The following is a 23389-nucleotide window of genomic DNA, read 5'->3' as shown; positions in this document are numbered from 1 at the left end:
ATAAATATATATACACATATATATATATATATATATATATATATTTTTTTTTTTTTTCTTGAGGGAAGAGGAAATGGAGTTGTAGGGGTGAGAAGGAAAATATGACTTCATCTGTTTACCAGATCTTAATGGTACTTTCCTCACGATAAAGTATGAAATTGAGTTGCTGGTAATAGAACTTTTCTTGTAGGTTATTTTTGGTGAAAGCCACTTGTGCTTAAGCGTGAGCACTCTGGAAAAGACCAGCACTGCCCTTTAAATCACTCTTCCTCCTGGAAAGGCTCTGTTGAGGTAAAAGGATTGGGTTGTTACTCTTCCAACTGCACCTTGAACTCTGACTCCATAACAACATAGATCAGTGATTCAAACTTAGAAGGTCTTTGCAGATTTAAAATAATTTTCTATTAGCGCTATGAGGTCATGTTTAGCCTACAAAACACTGAACTGTGAAACAGAAGTCCAAAGTTCAAATCCCACTTCTACCACTCTAGGTGCATATGTTTAAGTCTTGGTTTCGCTTCATCTATAAAGTGGGGATAATAATACCTACCTAATCAGGTTATTATAAAGCCTTGAATACCATGCAGAACTACAGAAATACAAAAGACCAAGGGAATATGGAATAAAAGTACACTAGACACAATGGATTTAGAGAGCATGTAAAGAGAATGTAAGTGTAGGAAGTATTCTAAGGTTAAATAGATGGCACGACCTTATCCTTTAAGACTTGTCTTCAAATTGTTTCAAATAAATTCTATGAACTCTATATTAGTTTGTTTTTATGCTGCTGACAAAGATATATCCAAAACTAGGAACAAAAAGAGGTTTAATTGGACTCACAGTTCCACGTGGCTGGGAACGTCTCAGAATCATAGCAGGAAGCAAAAGGTACTTCTTACCTGGTGGGGCAAGAGAAAATGGGGAAGAAGCAAAAGCAGAAACCCCTGATAAAACCATCAGATCTCGTGAGACTTATTGACTACCACGAGAGTAGCAGGAGAAAGACTGGCCCCCATGATTCAATTCCTCCCACTGGGTCCCTCCCACAACACATGAATTCTGGGAGATTCAATTCAAGTTGAGATTTGAATGGAGACACAGCCAAACCATATCATTCAGTCCCTGGCCCCACCAAATCTTACGTCCTCACATTTCAAAACCAATCATGCCTTCCCAGCAGCCCCCCAAAGTCTTAACTCATTTCAGCATTAACCCAAAAGTCCACAGTCCAAAGTCTCATCTGAGACAAGGCAAGTCCCTTCTGTCTATGAGCCTGTAGAATCAAAAGCAAGCTAGTTACTTCCTAGATAAAATGGGAGTATAGGTATTGGGTAAATATAGCCATTCCAAATGGGAGAAATTGGCCAAAACAAAAGGGTTACAGGGCCCATGCAAGTCCCAAATCTAGCAGGGCAGTCAAATTTTAAAGCTCCAAAATGATCTCCTTTGACTCCAGGTCTCACAGCCAGGTCACACTGATACAAAAGGTGGATTCCCATGGTCTTGAGCAGTTCTGCTCCTATGACTTTGCAGGGCACAGCCTCCCTCCTGGCTGCTTTCATGGGCTGGCATTGAGTGTCTGCAGCTTTTCCAGGCACACAGCACAAGATGTTGGTGGATCTAACATTCAGGGGCCTGGAGGACGGTGGCCCTTTTCTCAAAGCTCTACTAGGCAGCCCCCTAGTAGGGACTCTATGTGGGGGCTCTGACCCCATATTTCCCTTCTGCACTGACCTAGGAAAGGTTCTCTGTGAGGGCCCCAACCCTGCAGCAAACTTTTGCCTGGGCATCCAGGCATTTCCATACATCTTCTGAAGTCTAGGCAGAGGTTCCCAAACCTCAGTTCTCGACTTCTGTGCACCCGCAGTCCCAACACCATGTGGAAGCTGCCAAGGCTTGGGGCTTGCACCCTCTGAAACCATGACCCAGCTACTACTTTGGCACCTTTCAGCCGTGGCTGGAGCAGCTGGGACACAGGGCACTAACTCCCTGGGCTGCACACAGCACAGGAACCCTGGGCCTGACTCACAAAATCACTTTTTCCTCCTGAGCTTTCAGGCCTGTGAGGGGAGGGGCTGCCGTGAAGGCTTCTGACATAGCCTGGAGACATTTTCCCTGTGGTCTTGGGGATTAACATCAGGTTCCTTAATTCTTATACAAATTTCTACAGCCACTTGAATTTCTCCTAAAAAAAAGAAAAAAAAAAAGAAAATGGGTTTTCTTTTCTACTGCATCACAAATTTTCTGAACTTTTATGCTCTGTTTCCCTTTTAAAACTGAATGCTTTGAACAGCACCCAAGTCACATTTTGAATGCTTTGCTGCTTAGAAATTTCTTCCACCAGATACCCTAAACCATCTCTCCTCTTTCAAGTTCAAAGTTCCACAAATCTCTAGGGCAGGGGCAAAATGCGGCCAGTCTCTTTGCTAAAACATAACAAGAGTCACCTTTGCTCCAGTTCCCAACGAGTTCCTCATCTCCATCTGAGACCACCTCAGCCTGAACCTTATTGTTCATATCACTATCAGTATTTTTGTCAAAGCCATTCAATAAGTCTCTAGGAGGTTCTAAAGTTTCCCACATTTTCCTGTCTTCTTCTGAGCCCTCCAAACTATTCCAACCTCTGTCTGTTACCCAGTTCCAGTCATTTCCACATTTTCGGGTATCTTTTCAGCAACACCCCACTCTGCTGGTACCAATTTACTGTATTAGTTAATTTTTATGTGGCTGATAAAGACATACCTGAAGCTGGGAACAAAAAGAGGTTTAATTGGACTTACAGTTCCACATGGCTAGGGAGGTCTCAGAATCATTGTGGGAGGCAAAAGGCACTTCTTACGTGGTGGTGGCAAGAGAAAAATGAGAAAGAGGTAAAACTGGAAACCTTGACAAATGCATCAGATCTCATGAGACTTATTCACCATCATGAGAATAACATGGGAAAGACCAGTCCCCATGATTTGATTACCTCCCCCTGGGTCCCTCCCATAACATGTGGGAATTCTGGGAGATAAATTCAAGTTGAGATTTGGGTGGGGACACAGCTAAACTATATCAAAATCAAACACTCTATATTCAATGTCATGTTAATATGATAGATCTAAAGATCAAATAAGATAGAGTTCTTCTCTAGGAGTTTCATAGACAGTAACAGGTATATATTACAATTATAGTAATTATAGTGTTTATTGTGGAATCTGGAAGATCCTTTTTATCGTCTCCACTTTAAGGATGGTAAAATTGAGGCTCAGAAGGTCACATGGGCCAGGTACAGTGGCTCACGCCTGTAATCCCGGCACTTTGGGAGGCTGAGGCAAGCAGACCACTTGAGGCCAGGAGTTCAAGACCAGCCTGGCCAACATGGTGAAATCCCGTCTCTACTAAAAATACAAAAATTAGCTGGGTGTGGTGGCATGTGCCTGTAGTCCCAGCTGGGAAGGATAAGGCACAAGAATTGCTTGAACCTGGGTGGCAGAGGTTGCAGTGAGCCAAGATTGTGCCACTGCACTCCAGCCTGGCTGACACAGCAAAACTGTCTCAAAAAAAAAGACAGGCTGCTATGTGAACTAATCACTAGACACTCAAAGGAAAACCTGAGATGGGGAAGAAAAGAGTTGCAAGTGAGTACTAAGGAGGTGCACGTGAGGTTTCAGTGAATTCCAACATGCAGGTCATGGAAGGCTTTGTGGAAGAGCGAGGCTTTGACCTGAGCCACAAAAAAATGGGTAATATTGAGAAAGGAATCGAGGGAGTCAGGGTAGCTTTCAGATAGAGGGGCCAGCAGGAGCAAGAGCACAGAGACTGCTGGGTGTCTTCATCCTACCATAGAACTATACCGTCAGGCAAGCTTGCAAATGCTGATATTGATAACACATTTCCTGCTTATTTGCTTATAGAAGAATTTTGAATATAGATGTTCTTCTAGGTACCCTGCATCAAAGTTGTCAATATAAGTGTATAGTTTCTGTCTTGCCCAAGGGATTTTCTACTGACGGGGCAAGAAAGGAAGCGAAAATCCAGCTGCATTCTATTTGCCAACTGTGATTACCTACTGGAGCCATGGTTGCCTGTAGCAGAGAGGAAGCCTTTTTCTAATTCAAGCAAAAGTGCTTCATAGACTATTAGTAACACTGCAGGTCAGGAGAAACGAGGAATCCAGAGCGTTGAAAACAATTAGTTTTTCTCAGATTCTGAGTTGACTGATATCCCCAAATTGGCCCACTTTGGATAAGCCAAAAAAAAAAATTAGTTGAATTTAAACTAGGCAAATATTAGGATTTATACGGACACATCTTGAGTGCATTAAATCATCGTTTTATTTATTTATTTATTTATTTATTTACTTATTTTTTTGAGATGGAGTTTCACTCTTGTTGCCCAGGCTGGAGTGCAATGCCACGATCTTGGCTCACTGCAACTTCTGCCTCCCGGGTTCAAGCAGTTCTCCTGCCTCAACCTCCCGAGTAGCTGGGATTACAGGCATGCGCCACCACACTGGCTAATTTTGTATTTTTAGTAGAGACGGAGTTTCTCCATGTTGGTCAGGCTAGTCTCAAACTCCCAACCTCAAGTGATCCACCCGCCTCGGCCTCCCAAAGTGCTGGGATTACAGGTAAGAACCACTGCGCCTGGCTTATTTATTTATTTACTTGGTTTTTTTTTTTTTTGAGATAGAGTCTTGCTCTGTCACCAGGCCGGAGTGCAGTGGTGCAATCTCGGCTTACTGCAACCTCTGCCTCCCGGGTTCAAGTGATTATACTGTCTCAGCCTCCTAAGTAGTTGAAACTACAGGCATGCTCCACCACGCCCAGCTACTTTTTGTATTTTTAGTAGAGATGGGGTTTCACTGTGTTTGGCCAGGCTGGTCTCCATCTCCTGACCTCACGATCCACCCACCTCGGGCTCCCAAAGTATTGGGATTACCAACGTGAGCCACAGCACCCAGCTAAATCATTGTTTTATTGTTTGTTTGTTTGAGACAGAGTCTCAATCTGTTGCCCAGACTGGAGTGCAGTGGTGCAATCTCGGCTCACTGCAACCTCAGCCTCCCGGGTTCAAGTGATTTTCGTGCCTCAGCCTCCCAAGTAGCTAGGATTACAGGCATGCAACACCACACCTGGCTAATTTTTCTGTATTTTTAGTAGAGACAGGGTTTCACCATGTTGACCAGGCTGGTCTTGAACTCCTGGCCTCAAGTGATCCACCTACCCTGGCCTCCCAAAGTGCTGGGATTGCAGGCATGAGACACCATGTCTAGCCGTAAATCACTGTTTTAATTATTATCATCTCATTTTAGTTTGGGGACATTACAATGTTAATGCCAGGAAGGATGTGCCCAGTCATCAGATGTGTAGGAAAGTTCTTTCTTCTACCTGTGTTGGAGATTTAGTGAGCAGAAGTCTTCAGATTACTGGAACTGAAAAGGACCTCAGACATGATACAAACCAAAACTCTCGTTTTGCAGATGGATAGAGAAAAGCCTAATCAATCATTCATTCATCACTTGCTGCTTGCAAGTGATGCAATTCTAGAAGATGCAGAATACACAAAAATTCTAGAGGATGCAGAATACACAAAGATTCTAGAGGATGCAGAATACACAAAGATTCTAGAGGATGTAGAATATACAATGATGAGATAGCTCCTCACTCCTGGTAACAGATAAGACCCAAATACAATTCCTTATTATACATAATAGAAACTAATTAATGATCTTATAAAGACACAAAATAAGTGGGCATAGCCATACTGGTTTGTGTGTATATGAAAAAAATCTAGAAATAAATGCACCAAAATTTCAGTAGCTGCCATCTCTGAAAGGTGAGTTACCAAAGATATTTTTCTTTCTACATTTTTTTTTTTGGAGACAAAAGTCTTTCTCTGTCGCCAAGGCTGGAGTGCAGTGATGCGATCTCAGCTCACTGCAACCTCTGCCTCCTGGGTTCAAATGATTCTCCTGCCTCAGCCTCCCAAGTACCTGGGATTACAGACACCTACCAGCTAATTTTTGTAGTTTTAATAGAAATGGGCTTTTGCCATGTTGGCCAGGCTGGTCTCCAACTCCTGGCCTCAAGTGATCCACCTGCCTCGGCCTCCCAAAGTGCTGGGATTACAGGCATGAGCCACCATGCCTGAACTCTATTTTTCTTTTGTCTTTATACCTTTCTTGACTATATTATTTTTTTCATAAAGATCTTGATAGGGAGAGAAGGATTATTTACATTTTCAAACACAAAAGTGTAGAAAAGGCTCTGGGTGAGGTTAGAGGCAAGAGAACAAGCTTCCTGCAGCAGGGAGTCTGGAGGTTTTGTGCAGAAGGTTCCCCTGAGCTGCTTCCTGGAAGACAGTTGGGCTTTGGACCTATGAGACCAGGGGGATGGATAGAGGAAAGAGAGAAAGCACGGGATCGGCAGATGCTTGAGGTAGAAGAATCTTTAAGTGGTGGCCTCAGTGAACCAGGACCCACCCCCACCCCCAGAGACCTAGGTCTGGGCTCTCCTCCCATCCCCAGGAGTGCTGGATCAGCACCCGTGCAAAGCAGGTGCATGGTTACTTGTTACCAATGCCGATGCACATATGGAACTCTTTGACTTGATTAAATATGTCTATTGAGTGTCAATTTCTTCCAAAACCACAAAGAACTTCATCACGTTCCCTGTCCTAGGACACCACGGATGACTCCCCATTGCCTGGAGATGATCCTTAGACTCAATCCATCTGTCTCACCTCATGCTCCAGAATGCACTTGAGCCCTGAACACGCCATGCACATCCATGCACCTAGGTTCAGGCTGCCCTTCAGCTCCTCTTGTTTCTCCATCCAGCCAGTCCTTCTCCCTCCGTCAAGGGCACTTCACATATTATCCCAACCAGAGATGACTCCTCTGTCCTCCTATCCCACTTCCCATGCTCCCTCCTTACCTAGGTGATGCTCAGAGTCATCTGCACTCCTGTCTCTTGCCCGTCCTTCCTCCATCTCATCCCCACACATCTAATCTGCACTTCTAGAAGGACTGGATGGAATAGCATGGAGTTTTACATCTCGCTGTGAAGCCCTCTGGAAGCCTGTACCAATGGGAAGTGTTATATGGCTCAGGAGAATTTAGGGATTCTGGCATTCATAAAATTTACCATTTTATTTTATTTTATTTTACTTATTTTTTGAGATGGAATTTCACTCTTCTTGCCCAGACTGGAGTGCAATGGCACAGTCTCTCACCGCAACCTCCACCTTCCAGGTTCAAGCGATTCTCCTGTCTCAGTCTTCCAAGTAGCTGGGATTATAAGTGCCCGCCACCACACTCGGCTAATTTTTGTATTTTTAGTACAGACGGTGTTTCACCATGTTGGCCAGGCTGGTCTCAAACTCCTGACCTCAGGCAATCCTCCCACCTCGGCCTCCCAAAGTGCTGGGATTACAGGTGTGAGCCACCATGCCCAGCCAAATTGACCACTTCAATTCAAAAAAATCAAAACAAAATTGCATTTCTTTGATCATGCATCGAGGTGTCTTCTTATGGGTGGGTGTGGAACAGGGCATGCTTGGAGCTCTGCACCAGTGGAAAGCACCCCCCGCCCCAAAACACTGCTGTGTTCTCCACCAGGATAGCTTTATGAAGTAGACTCTTCCAGGGCTCTCCCTCGACACCCCCATAAGGGTATCCATCTGCACATTGAAGAATCCCTACAACAAACTCTCATTCCCAAACTCCAGGCCCTTGGACCCTTCTCCTAATAATATGCACATGTCATTAGCGTGACAGATCCTATCCCCTTCAGGGGGCCCTGGAGCTAGGGAACATCTTCAACTGTGTACTTCATACTCTTTAAATAGGATATTCAGGATATATAAGCTGTTGTTGGCTGGGAGTTAACTGCAGGGTTTCTCCCAAAAGCTAAATACATGTAAACACCTCTTTTAAAGGTCCCTAAAAGGTCCACTTGACTTTCCATCCTGTCCCTTTTGTGAAGGAACACACCTTCAAAGCCTGAGGAATGTCATCCCTCCACCCTCAACAACAGATGCCAAAACGCTTTCACACTGCCAGAGTGCAGGAAAAACCCACTACAGGGAGCAGTTAACCTAATGGAATGTGGTAACAGCAATGTTATCCCAGTGCCCTCAACCCAGGGAAACAAGGTCTGAACCCATTTCTAGGCACCTGAAATGGTGCTTCTTCTTGCAGCTTCTCTGATGAAATGAGGCCCGACTACCCACAGAATCTTGGCGAGGATTTTATTCCAGGTGCTTCCCTGGCTTCTCCTTAGACAAGCCCACACCCAGAGAGCTTCAGGGAGTGCCCTCACTGCCTGCGAGGGGGTTTGATTGATTTATTTACTGTTGTTGTTTTGTTTTGTTTTGAGAGAGTCTAGCTCTGTCGCCCAGGCTGGAGTGCAGTGGTGGGATCTCGGCTCACTGCAACCTCCGCTTCCGGGGTTCAAGCGATTCTCCTGCCTCAGCCTCCCAAGTAGCTGGGACTCCAGGCCTGTACCACCATGCCTGGCTAATTTTTGTATTTTTGTAGAGATGGGGTTTTGCCATGTTGACCAGGCTGGTCTCCAACTCCTGACCTCGAGTGATCCACGCGCCTCGGCCTCCCAAACTGTTGGGATTACAGGCGTGAGCCACCCTGCCAGGCCAATTGTTATATTAATTTGAAAACTGCTCCTTTTGGCTCCTTGCGAAGACCTGAATGAAGAATAAAGAGCAAAGCTAGTATCACAATGCCTCCGAGATATAGTATTTGTCATTCATCAGAAGGATTAGAGTGCGGGGCGGTCAGTGGAATTCTGGTCCCTGGTATTTGTACAGGACCTGCCACTTTTGCATTCATTATTTCCTGAGAGGCCAATAGCATCTCAAAAGGAAAACTGAGATTTTCCCTCTCTTGCCATCTCAGGTGCTCTGAGTCAATGGGGTTTCCAGAGCTCAGATCCATGTGGTCTAACACCAAGACAATGTTCTTTCCAGGCTTGCTTGGGAAGGAGCACAGGTCTGTACACAGCTTGGCTGACCCTCCCACACTGCAGTCTGGTGGAGCCCTTGGCGGCCTGTGCTGTGGAGTTTCAGCCTGGGTCTCCAAGCCCGCCACAGGGAGCCTTGTGAAGCAGGTTAAACTGTGGTGAGAAAAAGCAAACACTGAAGAGGGGGAAGAATAGGGAGGCGGGGCGGGAGTGGGGAGGTTGGAGGGCTTTTTTTCAATTTGCCAGAGACTTGACACAGGACACAGGACTTTCCCGTTTTGTTTTTGTTTTTGTTTGGGATGGAGTCTCGCTTTGTCGCTCAGGCTGGAGTGCAGTGGCGCAATCTCAGTTCACTGCAACCTCTGCCTCTTGGGTTCAAGCAATTCTCCTGCCTCAGCCTCCCAAGTAGGTGGGGTTACAGGCACATACCACCATCCCTGGCTAATTTTTATATTATTAGTAGAGATGGAGTTTCACCATGTTGGCCAGGCTGGTCTGGAACTCCTGATCTCAGGTGATACACCCGCCTCGGCCTCCCAAAGTGCGGGGATTACAGGCGTGAGCTACCGCGCCCAGCCTGATATTCCATTTTAAAACCAGGACAGTCACGGGCAAACTGGGAGAAGTCAGTCACCCTAGGTAAAGAGAAAAAAAAAAACAACATCCTTGCAAAGAGACTCCTCCCCCTCAAGTGAAAACACTGTGGAGAGAGCACTTGAATGTCAGCGAACATCGTATCACATATGCATTTCATGGCAATTTCCACTCCAGTTACCCAGGCCTCAGCATCTCATCCCTCCAGTAAAGCTGGGGCTTGATGTGCACTTGGGCTAAATTCTGTTTCTTTTCTCCCAACATTTGTACCTTGTGGCTCATCATGGTGTGCAAGTCCTCCCATCGCTGCCCAGCCAGCAGGACCAGTGGCCATAGGCGAGAAGGCCGCCTCCACACAGTTGGTGCGAGCTGCAGCAGGAAACTGACTTGCACATTTGTTATCCAAAGGAATTATCAAGTGAGGTAACACTCCAGGAGAAATAACCTCCCAGAAGTGTTCAACAGAATGTATTCACAGCCATCCCGGAAGTTTATAGTTAAACCCATCCAAGAAAACCTCTGAGTTCATTATTTTAATGAGATGTCTGAGGGAGAGGGCTGCTGGTAGAAAGACGATTTTCCCTCAAAACAGACTATAAAATATTATTTCAGCAAATTCAGAAGGACCAACTTGGGATAAAAACGATATTTCTTTTGAAACTCAAACGTAATTAAACTATTTATAATAGTAAACTCAGGTCTCAATTCTGCCCTCTTTACCAAGAAAAATGCATCTGACTAAAGCTTCGTGGTTTCAAATCTCTAGTTTAAATTCCTTGTTCTTCCTGGCTTTATGCCAAAGAAAAGTGGCTAAACCAACCCAAGCAAAAGCTCGAGGTGTTAGATGTCTGTTGCCATATTCTATTTCATTTGAGTAACCAAATTAAAAACCAGATTAATCATAGTTGTCTGTAGTTCTAGATGAGACAAGCCTGTGTAACCAGTGTGTTTGCACAAATTGAGTCTCTCTATCTGGCTTTGAACAATCAGTCAAGTCTTTTCATTGGTTATCATTATTTAACAAACATTATGAAGCAGCTATTATGAGCATAGCCGTGTTCTAGGTAGAGAGGAGCACCCAGAGGTGTGCTTATTTGACTTTAAAGGAGTTTCCTACCGGGGAAACCCACTTAGAGATGAATCCAGAAAGCAAACGGTGGAATGGGTGGGCCGTGTTGGAAAGGGCTGAATATGTCAATATCTAGGGCAATGAGGGTTCTTAAAAGATTGCCCCATCTTCAAGTGCTATCACCTGCCTCCTATATGTCATTTGGTCCTTATGAGAGCCTGGTGAGGTGGCGATTATTATTATTGTTTTAGAGAGAGACAGTGAGATTCAGAGGGAAGTGACTGATCCTCAGTCATAGAGTTGGTGAATTGCAGAGCCGAGATATGCCCCAGGGCTCCTATCTGAGTCTCTTTCCTGCTGTTGTAATAGAATGCCACAGACTGGGTAATTTATAAAGGAAAGAAATTTATTTATTTATATATGCATTTATTTATTTATTTATTTGAGATGGAGTTTTGCTCTTGTTGGCCAGGCTGGAGTGCAATGGCACCATCTCGGCTCACTGTAACCTCACCTCCTGAGATCAAGTGATTCTCCTGCCTCAGCCTCCTGAGTAACTGGGATTACAGGCATGCACCACCACGCCCGGCTAATTTTGTAGTTTTAGTAAAGATGCGGTTTCTCCATGTTAGTCAGACTGGTCGTGAACTCCTGACCTCAGGTGATCTGCCCACCTCGGCTTCAGTGCTAGGATTGCAGGCGTGAGCCACCGCGCCTGGCCAAGAAATGTATTTCTTACAGTTTTGGAGGCTGAGAAGTCCAAGGTTGGGAGACCTACACGTGGCAAGGGCCTTCTTACTGTGTCACTCCATAGCGGGAGGTGGAAGAGCAAGAGGATGTAAGAGAGAGACAGAGACAGAGACAGAGACAGAGAGAGAGAGAGAGAGAGAGAGAGAGAGAGAGAGAGAGAAAGGCTGCTTAACCTGCTTTCATAACAAGCCCACTCACTCCTGAGGCTGTAACCACCTGGTGGGTTCACCTTGTCTGCTGTTTAGACAGAGCCAATTTATCAAGACAAGGAAATTGCAATAGAGAAAGAGTAATTCATGCAGAGCCAGCTGTGCGGGAGACCGGAGCTTTCTTATTACTCAAATCAGTCTCCCCAAGCATTTGGGGATCAGAGCTTTTAAGGACAGCTTGGTGAGTGGGGGGAAGTCAGTGAGCCGGGAGTGCTGATTGGTCAGAGATGAAATCATAGGGAGTGAAGCTGTTGTCTTGTGCTGAGTCAGTTCCTAGGTGGAGGCCACAAGATCAGATGAGCCAGTTTATCAGTCTGGGTGGGGCCAGCTGACCATCAAGTGCAGGGGCTGCAGAATATCTCAAGCACTCGTCTTAGGAGCAGTTTAGGGAGGGTCAGAATTTTGTAGCCTCCAGCTGCATGGGTCCTAAACCATAATTTCTAATCTTGTGGCTGGTGTTAGTCCCACAAAGGCAGTCTAGTCCCCAGGCAAGAAGGAGGTTTGTTTTGGGAAACGGCTAATCTATAAACTAAGTTCCTCCCAAAGTGAGTTCAGCCTATGCCCAGGAAAGAACAAGGACATCTTGGAGGTGAGAAACAAGATGGAGCTGGTTATGTCGGATCTTTCACTGTCTCAGTTACAATTTGGTAAGGCAGTTTCAAGGTCACTAATCCACTCCCCCAATAAGCACGTTAATCCATTCGAGAAGGCGGAGCCCTCATGACCTGATCATCTCTTATTAGGCCCCACCTCCCAACACTACTGCATTGGGGATGAAATTTCCATCACATGAACTTGACAGGGCACGTCTTCCAACCAGAGGGTGTTGACAGACACTGCAGTCTTGCTGCCGTCTTTAAAGCTCCAGCCATTGCAGAGGACCAATGACTCTGGATCCTCAAAGTTGACAGGGAGCCCCAGAGATCACTGACTTCAGCCCATTCTACTTATAGACAAGGAAACTGAGCAACAAGAAGTTACTTTCCCATTTCAAGGTTGAAAATAGTCAATAACTAAGCTAAGACCCAAGCCAGGGGCTTCTTCCAAACTAAGTGTTTCTGTGACTCAGGGTTGCCTCCCAGTCAACCCAGAACAACATTTTTCCAGTGGAGGGATTGCTGTTTTGTCCTCTCTCAGGAAGATGGCTGAAGATAGCCTGAGCCACAAAACAACACACAAAATTCAACTTATGTCAGGCTTTGTGAAGGAGTGGGCCCGTTTCCCCCACCCTAGGCCAAAGGCTTGCTGAAAATCTCAGGCCCACTGGAATGCAGAGAAAAGTCAATTTTGTGTTGCCTGTTCCTCGTGAATCCCACTGCAAATCGTCTGTAGCTATCGGAGGGGTTTGTGCTGTGTGTGCTCTCCAAACGTGCATTGTACCAATAGGTCTGTGTGCTTCCACCATAAAAAGGCTCTGTTACCTCTCCTGGTCAAAGGTTTCAGGATGAATGTCTTGTAGCATGATACATCAATATCAAAAGAGATCAGGTAACCCTGGTCAGTGGCCTATGAAGAGATTTCCTTTACAAGTAAGGAAAACTAATAAACCATTGTAGAAGGCGTAGATGTTCTGCGGCACTCAAATTCCTAGGCTCCGTCTTAAAATAGGCTTCAAAGCTCACATTCATTTGTTTCCAAGGTACCCGTTTTCAGGTTTTGTAAGGCCTCTTTTGAGGAACAAAAGTCTGCAAAGTTCTTGTTAAGCTCAGGCTTGTGAATTTGTTCTACCGGTAAATGTTTTTTTTAAAGGTTCTTTGCCCTGGTAACATACTGAGGAAATGGAGAGAGGAATGATCCCGTCAACATCAAATCATATTATTGAACAGATTTAAACTACACCTGTCACATGCCAGACACTACTCTATGTGCCGTATATAAATTAATTGAAGGCGGGGTGCAGTGGCTTATGTCTGTCATCCCAGCATTTTGGGAGGCAAAGGTAGGCAGATCACTTGAAGTCAGGAGTTTAAGACCAGCCTGGGCAACATAGTAAAACCCCATTTCTACAAAAAATGGAAAAAATTAATTGGATATGGTGTTATGAGCCTGTAGTCTCAGCTACTTGGGAAGCTGATGTGGGAGAAGCACCTGAGCCCGGGAGGTCGAGGCTGTAGTGAGCCAAGATCAGGCCACTGCACTCCAATCTGGGCAACCAGAGTGAGACCCTGTTTAAAAAAATATTAACAATAATGATGCCATCCCACTAATAATCCCAGTGTTATCCTCCTCATTGTACCAGTTGGGGAGCTGCACAATCTGGAGCCTGTGAGTATGGGATTCAAATGCAAACCCAGGGAGTCTTTAACTTTTTTTTTCTTTGAGATGGACTTTCACTCTTGTTGCCCAGGCTGGAGTGCAATGGCACGATATTGGCTCACTGCAACCTCTGCTTCCTGGGTTCAAGCAATTCTCCTGCCTCAGCCTCCTGAGTAGCTGGGATTACAGGCATGTGTCGCCATGCCCAGCTAATTTTGTATTTTTAGTAGAGACGGGGTTTCTCCATGTTGGTCAGGCTGGTCTTGAACTCCCGACCTCAGGTGATCTCCCCGCCTCGGCCTCCCAAAGTGCTGGTATTACAGGCATGAGCTACCGTACCCGGCCAAACCCCAGGACTCTTAACTTCAGATTCATACTCTTTTTTTTGAGACGGAGTTTTGCTCTGTCACTCAGGGTGCTGCAGTGCAATGGCACGCTCTTGGCTCACTGCAACCTCTGCCTCCTAGGTTCAGGCAATTCTCCTGCCTTCGCCTCCCGAGTAGCTGGGATTACAGGCTCCTGCAACCACATCTGGCTAATTTTTTTGTATTTTTAGTAGAGATGGGGTTTCATCATGTGGGTCAGGCTGGTCTTGAACTTCTGACCTCAGGTGATCCACCTGCCTCAGTCTCTCAAAGTACTGGGATTACAGGCATGAGCCACCACGCCCGGCCCAGATTCATACTCTTAACTACTATGCCCAATGGTTTCTTCTCGAGACAATGAATGGAAACTTGCTGGGGTACATTTACCAATGTCTAGAGGGAGATAAGGGAAGTTAAGCACTGAACCAAGAAGCCTGAGGCCTGAGTTCTGGTTTCTGAGCAAGTACAAGAGTGCCCAGGGCTGGATGCTCTCCCCACAGGCTCTGCCCCTCAGCTCCCAGGACGAGATACGCCTTCCCTGAGCCGCCTACCTCTGCTGTTGGCATCCCTGAATTCCTCTAGCCTTTCTACTTATTTTTTTGTGGCATTCACCACTATATTAGATACTGTTTAATTTATTTGCTTATTCTGTTTATTTGTACAGATGTCACTCTCTCTCAGACTATAAACTTCAAGAAGGCAGAGAAGATTTGGGAGAGTTTTGTCTTTTTGTTCATTGATGTCTCCCAAGCACCTAGAACAGTGCTTGATATATGGTAGCTGCTAAATAAATATTTGTTGAGAGAGAGAGAATGGAAAAGAGGGAAAGAAAAAAAGAAAAAAGAATGCTGCCAGGCATGGGAGTGTGTGTGCACCTGTAGTCCCAGCTACTCAGGAGGCTGAGGCAGGAGGATCACTTGAGTCCAGGAGTTCTGGGCTATAGAATCCTAGGTCTCCTGGGTGTCCACACTAAGTTTAGCATCAATATGGCAAGCTCCTGGGAGCAGGTGACCACCAGGTTTCCTAAGGAGGTGTGAACTTGCTGGCCCAGGTCATAAATGGAGCAGGTCAAAACTCCCGTGCTGATCAGGAGTGACACTGTGCCTGAGATCAGCCACTCCACGCCAGGCTAGGCAACAAGGCAGGGCCCTGTCTCAAAAAATAAAAATAAAATAAAATAAAATAAAATAAAGGAAAAATAGAATTCTCACAAGCAGACTGTAGGTGCCTTCCCTGAAATGGGAGAGTAGCTAGTTGACTTCTCGGCTTCTTCCAAATCAAACAACCTCTGATTTTCAAAAGAACTCAAATCAGAATTTCAAAACATAGCCACCATAGGGATTAATGAAACTAAAACTCAGAAGACCAAATTCCCTCACTTATAATGTGGAAAAGTGATAAACTGGTCAAAAATCCTCAAGAATTTGTGAGAGTCAAGCATACAAAAATTTGGGAAGCTCTGCAGTGCTACGCAGGGGTGGGAGGCACTGCAACCTTTTTGACTGTGAGTGTAGACCATCTGTGGCCTAAGGCCAGTGTTTGAGCTGCCTCAGGCCAGGCCAGGGGTAGACTCAGTGAACCAAGGCAGAGGACCAGCTTCCTCTGTCAGACTGCCCCAAACTCAGCCACGAGGGCCCTCATATGCTTTCATTCATCAGCCCCTCAACCCCAGTGCCTCTTGGTTTCTCCCCTTGCCTTCTATACAATCTCCAGGGCTTTAACTCTCTTGCAGACTGTGGGCTTTTTGTAGACAGGCCTCTATGAGCATTTTATCTTCACTTCCCCAGAACTACCGGCATAGTCAGTACCAGACACTCACTGAGGTCTAAGGGATATCTTTTCCCATCTGAATTAGCCCGAGAGCTTGTGAACTGGGGTTGGTGGGAGACCCACCCATAATGGAAATCCTCACCTCACTCCTTCCTCTGTTACCGTCTCTACTGCTGGCATCTGCTAAGGCTCTGTCACCTGTCAGTTACAGGGCAGGTGCTCAGAATCAGAGGCAAATAAGAGCCCTAACTGCCTTAAGGGAGCCCACAATTTAGAGGGTCTAGGAGGTGTGTAAGGCAGCTTTTCTGTCTCCAGAGGGGCTAGAGGATAAGTGCACAGAGGCCAAGGGCTGGGAAAGGCCCACCTGGGGATGCAAGATTGAGAAGGATTTCAATTAATGGAATCTGGATAACCCAGAAGGAGGGATGCAGCGAAACAAGTCACGAAACAGCCAGAGCCCAACACCCGGAGAGCCATGGGCAATGGAGCTGGTGGGGTGGGTAGGAGCACCTCCGTGCTGGACCGGAGAGTCAGGACTCGATTCTGTAAATAGCAGGGAACTGTTGTAAGTTTGCATAACAAGTAGGTGGTTTAGAAGAGTTAATATGGAAGCATGATGTAGGTGGACAGGAGGGCCAGGAGGTGGGGAGGCTACTGTGTGGGCAATGAGAAAGCAAATGTTTTGGGAAGGGCACTGGGCGGATCATAAGAGACCCTGGTTCTATTCTCCCTGGGTAAAGCCATTAATTCCAGGTGGGATCCCGCAGCCCCATTCTGTGAAATGAATTTCAATGGGATGATCTCTGTGCTGCGTCTCATCTCTATGATTTATTGATCTAAATGATGTAGAGCTCTTTCCCGGTCTCAAAACTGCTCTTGGAATGCAGAGATGGTTTCTCATGTTATTGAAACAACTAGCTCAATTCTTCTGTGACTACAGCAATTACTTTATAGATAATTACAGAGCTAAATTTGGTGACATTCCCTCAGCTAGGTCAGAAAAGGCAAATACGGGATTTTTTTCACTTTAGTTTTAATACTTTAGGTGCATATGTGTGGTCCACCTAATGCAAAAACATTTCATGTTATACACTACATTATATACGTTAAAAGATGACTAACCTAACAATGAAAACAAGAAACCGTAAACATTTAGAAGAGAATGACCACTGGAGATGTTAGAGGGGGTGGAATTTGGCTCTGAGCTTCCCAGCAGCCAGAGCAAAAAGAGAGCATAGGAGGAATTGTAGTTTAGTGGCCTCATTCATATGAACAGTTTTCTTTCTTCACAGTTAAGCATTCCATTTCACTGGACACACTCAGGTAGGCTCCTTATGGGAATCACAAATAGAGAAATTGGGATGACTGAGCTGGGCTTCAAGAATCTTAGGTGCACAATTAACGTGAGGTTGCTTAACTTTCTTTTGCCTCTTGCATACACAGAGGGGCAGAGGCTGTGAGTGATTTGGGGCCTATAAAATGCAAACGAACAGAAGCTTTTTGAATGACAATTCAAAAAGAAAAGGTGCATTATTTTTAGTCTGGGGATGGGGACTAGGAGAATTAAAGGGCATTTTTTCTATTTTCTACATGGCAAGACCATCAGAAAGATGTACATGGTAGTCTCACCTATCTCACATCTCAAACTCGAGTTCTGAACTCCTACTTGCCTTTATAAAATGACCAAAGTGGCTGGGCACAGTGGTTCATGCCTGCAATTCCAGCACTTTGGGGGGCCGAGGTAGGTGGATCACAAGGTCAGGAGATCGAGACCATCCTGGCTAACATGGTGAAACTTTGTCTCTACTAAAAATGCAAAAAATTAGCCAGGTGTGGTGGCACGCACCTGTCTTCCTAGCTACTCAGGAGGCTAAGGCAGGAGAATCGCCTGAACCCAGGAGGTGGAGGTTGCAGTGAGCTGAGGTTGCGCCACTGCACTCCAGCCTGGGCACCAGAGTGAGACTCCATCTCAAAAGAAAAAAATAATAAAAAAATAAAATGACCAAAGCAGACAAGGACACATGGCTTGGTGTCTCCCATTTCTGCCCCGACAAACTGTGTGGCCAGGCAAGCAAAGCTGTCTCATCTCTGGACCTGCTTTCTTCTCAGCGAAGCAAAAGGCCTTTTTTTTTCTTTTTCAGCTCACAGTTAAAAATCTGAGATAAACAAAACCCTAGAGAAATAACCGAGTACAAGCTGACACTCAAAAGAGAAATAGGTTATTTGTACACTTTTAGTTCTGAGAAGTTGCTTACAAACAAGGGTCTTACGTCCCAACAGGTAAACGATCTGAAACCTCCCTAACAAGTAAGTCTTGGCTGTCTTCTGGAGCCTGCAAGATTGATCCCGTCTCCACAGGAGTAGCCAGACACTGCTGTGTGATAGGAGTGGCTAGTGGGGAGCTACACCACCCATATGGGGTCTCCATTGTGACCCCAGGGTCTCTCCTGCACCTGGAACTTGCTCTGGACTACATAACTGTCACTTCATTAATTACACGTTGGTGAATCAGATGGAGTTCATTGAAGGGAGGAACCCATTTCCATCTTTTTATTCTGCTTACCATGCTTAGCCTAGAACCTCCACAGATCCTAGGAAAGGTTTTTAACAATGAATTCTTGGAGACAAACTGTGCTCTATGTTAAAATAGAAGACTGTCTGCCAATGGGGCAAATACTACCAAAGCCCAATACAAGCAAGTTAAACAACCCTGTGACTGCTTTTACAGGGACTGATCTAAGGAGCCACACTATACAGAAGTGCTCTGCAAACTGTCCAGTGCCATTGCTACAATGCACAGAATACTCACTAGTAGCATCTCTATTCTGCATAATCTTGGAAATTTCCCCAAACTCAGTTTCCTCCACCTTAAGTGGCAACAATGACTCAGGCCCCCCAACCAGGATTGTACAGGTGCAAAAAGGGCTATTTATGGAAACCAAATCCCCTCTATAAGTTATGGATTATTTATGGTTGCTTCTTAAGGGACAAAGTATAGTGCCAGGAAGGAAAAGGTTGAGTTGCATCATTTAATTTTAAGCTATTTATTTTCATAAACATGAGGTATTTCAAAGTGCTATAAGATGCAGCACTAAATATATACATTTTGAAGAAATTAAACACAGAACTTTGCATTTACCCAGTTCTATGCACCAAACATGAACAAATACATTAACAGGAAGAAACAGGCTAGGAAAAAGGCATATATATATAGTAAATTTCTTTACAAAAGTTTCTTAGTTCAAAAAGTGATAAAGTAATATCTACTCAAAACTTTCACAACTCATTTTCATACGAAAATATAAGTATCAAATTTAGTTATGTATCAGCGTCATACTAAAGTATACAGGCAGTGTAAGAATTAGTACAGTACATAACAGAGATTAACAATATATTTGTATACAAAACATGCTCCTCAAACATTGAGGTATTATTACAGTACTTAGGTATGAACTTCCAGTCTAATACTGGCCGCAAAAGCCACCTCTCATTACCCAGGACGTATACAAAAGGCGGATGTGTCAATGGTATTTACAGAAATGTTCCCCAGGGGTATCAAATGGCAAACCCCTTATGTGGCATCTGCTGGAACTTAAGCACCATTTTAAAAAAGAAGGAATGACTTTCTGTTGTTTGGAAACTTGGAACACACAAGGTGACTTCAACAGCCCCAGAGGCTCCCAACCGTCACCAACTTTTACCGCTGTCATGGAGGTGAGGTGGAGGAGGCTGCAGGGCCACCCAGCATCCTGGGATGCAGGCTCTCCAAGGTCCCCGCAGAACCCCACACTGGTGGTCCTGCTCCCCACCCAGAGCCGAACTCAACAGGGGACCGATTTGAAAGTAAACCAACATTCTTAATGTCAACACAATGTTTGTTTAAAAAAAATCAAAATGTGCAAAGTGGCAGTGACTGTCCAGTTTTGAGAAGCGTCTAGCAAGTCCGAGCGTGTTCAATTTTCTTTAGCAACTGCTGCTGTCTTGCCTGCAATTTTTCCTTTTCCAGCAAAAGCTGGTGCTCCTCGGCCTGGAGGGAGTGGACGTACTCGGTGGCCTTTTTCAAAATGACCACCTTGGCGGCCTTCTCATTCTTTACCAGCTCCGGCACGTGGTCCCTGAGGGTGAGAAAGCTGGACCGAAGGTCGTTGCGGCGCTGGCGCTCCAGGATGTTGTGGTTCCTGCGACGCTCACTGTCCTCCGAGTCAGAGTTTCGCGGGCTCAAGCTCTTAGCCTTTGGGGGGATGACACTCTTGAGCGGACGTGGGGACACCTCACTCTTTATCTTCTTCTGGGGGGGTGCATCCTCACTCTCCACGTAGGGAGATGGGGCGGCATAGTTGTGCTGCTGGTGGATGGGAAGGCATCGTTTGAGGATCAGCTCGCTGGACTGAGCCCTCCCGGGACCCAGGGCTGCGTTCTTGGGACGCACAGTGATGGTGAATGTGGTGACAGCCTTGGTGTTGGAGGAGGAACGCCGCTTCTCCACAGTGACCACGTCAATTTCCTCCTCTTCATCTTCCTCTTCATCATCTTCATCATCTGAGAACAAGATGCCAGTTACTCTCACGTGAGAACCATTTGAATGAAATTCATATATATTCATGTTATTATATATGTGCTATCTGTCTCTTCCGGCAGACCCTGGCACAGAGTGTGCTATTTTTACGGGTCCATCAACGTAGATGTGGACAGTTATGTATGTTTTAGATCTCTTTAAATTTTGTGGGAGGATCACCTGAGATGAGGAGATTGAGACCATCCTGGCTAACATGGTGAAACCCCGCCTCTACTAAAAATACAAAACTTTGCTGGGTGTGGTGGCATGCTCCTGTAATCCCAGCTAACTCGGGAGGCTGAGGCAGGAGAATCACTTGAACTCGGGGGGCAGGCGTTGCATTGAGCCCAGATCACACCACTGCACTCCAGCCTGGGCAACAAGAGCAAAACTCCGTATCAAAAAGACAAAACGAGAGAAACATACATGCATACATATACATGTATGTGTGTACATATAAGTATGCTTTCCTTCCCCATTCCCCAACTGTGCTTTCAGTCTCCATTCAAGACTTTAGCAGGTAGTAAGAAATAAATATAAATAACTTGGCCTTCAGGGTCAGACAGAATCCTGGCTCCACCGCAGACTAGTTGCATGACCCTGGTCAAGTTACCCAGCCTTTCTAAGCCTCTGTTTCCTCGGCTATTAAATGGGGATACCACTTTGACAGATAAAATGTAGACTTAGCATAGAGCTGCGCCTAGTAGACAGATGCTCAGTAAATGGTAGCTTTTATCATAATCAGCAGTCTGCCCAGTGGACTTATTTACATTTCTAGCTCCACACTTACAGAGTTGAGGCCTCTCATTTTAGGAGCCTCATTTAGCAATTTACACATGGTTGTGTTTGATTTTAAGTCCTTAAACAAACTAGAGGAACAATTTAATTAACTGAAGAAGAAAAACAACTTTTCATCCACAAACCTGAGTTTTATACAGTAAGCAGTTTTTCATTTAACAAAGATAAAGTCTTAACTACAAAGCCATAATCCACAGTTGGTATAAACCCCCAAATGGGAGCAGCTCTCCTCAAAGCCACCAATAACAACAGCAACAACAAAAACGTGTAGCATCATGTGTGCATTCTTCCCCTCTCTCCTCATTGACTACCACGCTGAGGTAGAAAATTATTGTTTAAAATACAAGCATGAAAATCAAAACACATCTTCTGCTTGATCTGAAGGGGACCGGAAAGCTGAACAATTGTGGGATTTGTTCTAAAGCCGAAATGTGAGGCTGTTCCAGTCTGTAGGTCCCTTTAAGCCAATGTTTTGGTTTTCTGCCAAGAAGACAGCTGTTGGAAGGAAGTGCTTCCTCACCGAAAGCTGTCAAGGCGCAGACATTAAAGGGACAGAGCCGTTTCAAACTGGAGGCTTATCACCAAGTTTCCTTCCAGGAGCCTCAAAGATCTCTCCTCAGCCCAGAAGTAAATTTAGGACTGTTTCCACCTGCATTCTGAAAACACTGATTTTCAAAGTCCAAGGCGGGGGTGGTCCCAGCTCCCTACTCCAAGGACAAGGCAATGCCACTCTTTGGGTTGAGTTCTGTTCATCCAGACCCCCAGGGAAAGGCCTGGTTTTAATCCTTCCCTTCAGCTTAAGGCACAGACAAATGCACACAATAGAACTAACCAGTGAGTCCTCCCAGGATGCGAGCATTCCTGGAGAGGCTGCTGAGTGCCTGCCCTCGCCTTCAAGGGCACTGGGTTACAGATACAACTCACATCTCAAATTAGGCCTGGAATTCAGGATGGAAGACAAAACTGGAGCCAGTTTTCACTGCACATTGGAAAGAGGAGGCCCCTTAAGAATGTACACAACTGCTGCTGCACTTGCGGCCAGCTGCTGAATGGAGGGAGGGTGCCCCCCCCAACCCCCAGCCTTTCAGATCCCGGGCCCGCCTGCTGGACTCGCATATCGCCGCCTGCTGGCCACGCACCAGGAGCAAATAGCCCACCACCCACCGAGGATGGGGGAAGGGTACCGACATTTGAAAAAGAAAAAAAAAAAAAGAAAAGAAAACCGGCTCTAGCCATCTGTGCAACCCTCCTATAAGTTCCTGCGCCTTAAAAAGGGCTTTGCACAGCCCTTGTATCTTCTCGGGATGTCTTTCCCTCCCCTGACCTGGGCCGGAGAGTCCCTTTCACCCTTGCGCTAACAGGTTTCTGTCCAGGCAATGCACCCAGCAACCTCCTAAACCCACACCCGGTTTAGCCACCAACTTTCTCCAATTTTATTCCTCAGGCTGCGCTACAAAAGATGGGGGGGGGGAACGGGGTGAGGGCCCCTGATGGCCTAGAGGAGAGCTCCGCAGGAGAGGGTGGAAGGAACTTTAGTAAAGGCGAGAATTGGAGAACACCCTTTGCAGTGGCCTTCTCTCAGCCCCTTCTCTTTACCCCGAGGACAGACTTGGAGGAAACAGGACCTCTCTGCCCCCAGCACTGCCTCCAAAATGCTCCCCAGGCGAAGACAAAATGCTCCCCAAGCACTAACAAAGGGGACGCGACCCGGGGTCCAGTGCCCCAGGGAGGCAGCCGGACCCGAGTTCGTTCTTTACCTGAATCGCTCAGGGTGTCCTCTCCGGAGGTACTGAGGGCCTTGTGGTCGCCGCCGCTGGTTTGGCGGCCGCCTGGGCGCAGAGGGGCGACCCCCGGGGCCCCGGCTGGGGCGGAGACACCCATCCCCGAGGCGACCGCAGGGCCCGCCGCCGGGGCACTGGTCGGGGCTGCGGGCATGGGTGCTGGCTCGCGCTTGTTCACAGGAAAGGGGAAGACCACCGCAGGATCCACGCACTCGGCAGCCGGGTGGGCGAGCTCGGCGGGCAGGGCTGCCCCGGCGCGGCCGGCTCCCGCAGCCCCGC

At 46.1% G+C, this 23389-nt stretch overlaps 1 protein-coding gene across 1 annotated transcript in view; it reads right to left on the bottom strand.

Annotated features, from left to right (window-relative positions):
* Positions 1-19004: 19004 nt before the first annotated feature.
* Positions 19005-23389, bottom strand: part of MYCN (MYCN proto-oncogene, bHLH transcription factor) — a 6713-nt gene continuing 2328 nt past the window's right edge. The window contains exons 3-4 of the mRNA XM_017871410.1: positions 23087-23384; positions 19005-20515 (exon numbers count right to left, since the gene is read on the bottom strand). Of these exons, the coding sequence (XP_017726899.1) occupies positions 19911-20515; positions 23087-23384 (903 nt within the window). The 3' untranslated portion in view covers positions 19005-19910. The remainder of the gene's footprint in view (positions 20516-23086; positions 23385-23389) is intronic.

This window comes from Rhinopithecus bieti, unplaced genomic scaffold, assembly GCF_001698545.2.
Source record: "Rhinopithecus bieti isolate Rb0 unplaced genomic scaffold, ASM169854v2 scaffold_4781, whole genome shotgun sequence".
Lineage (NCBI taxonomy): Eukaryota > Metazoa > Chordata > Mammalia > Primates > Cercopithecidae > Rhinopithecus > Rhinopithecus bieti.
Note: the sequence above shows the minus strand (reverse complement) of the source record. Positions and strands in the feature narration are given on the sequence as shown.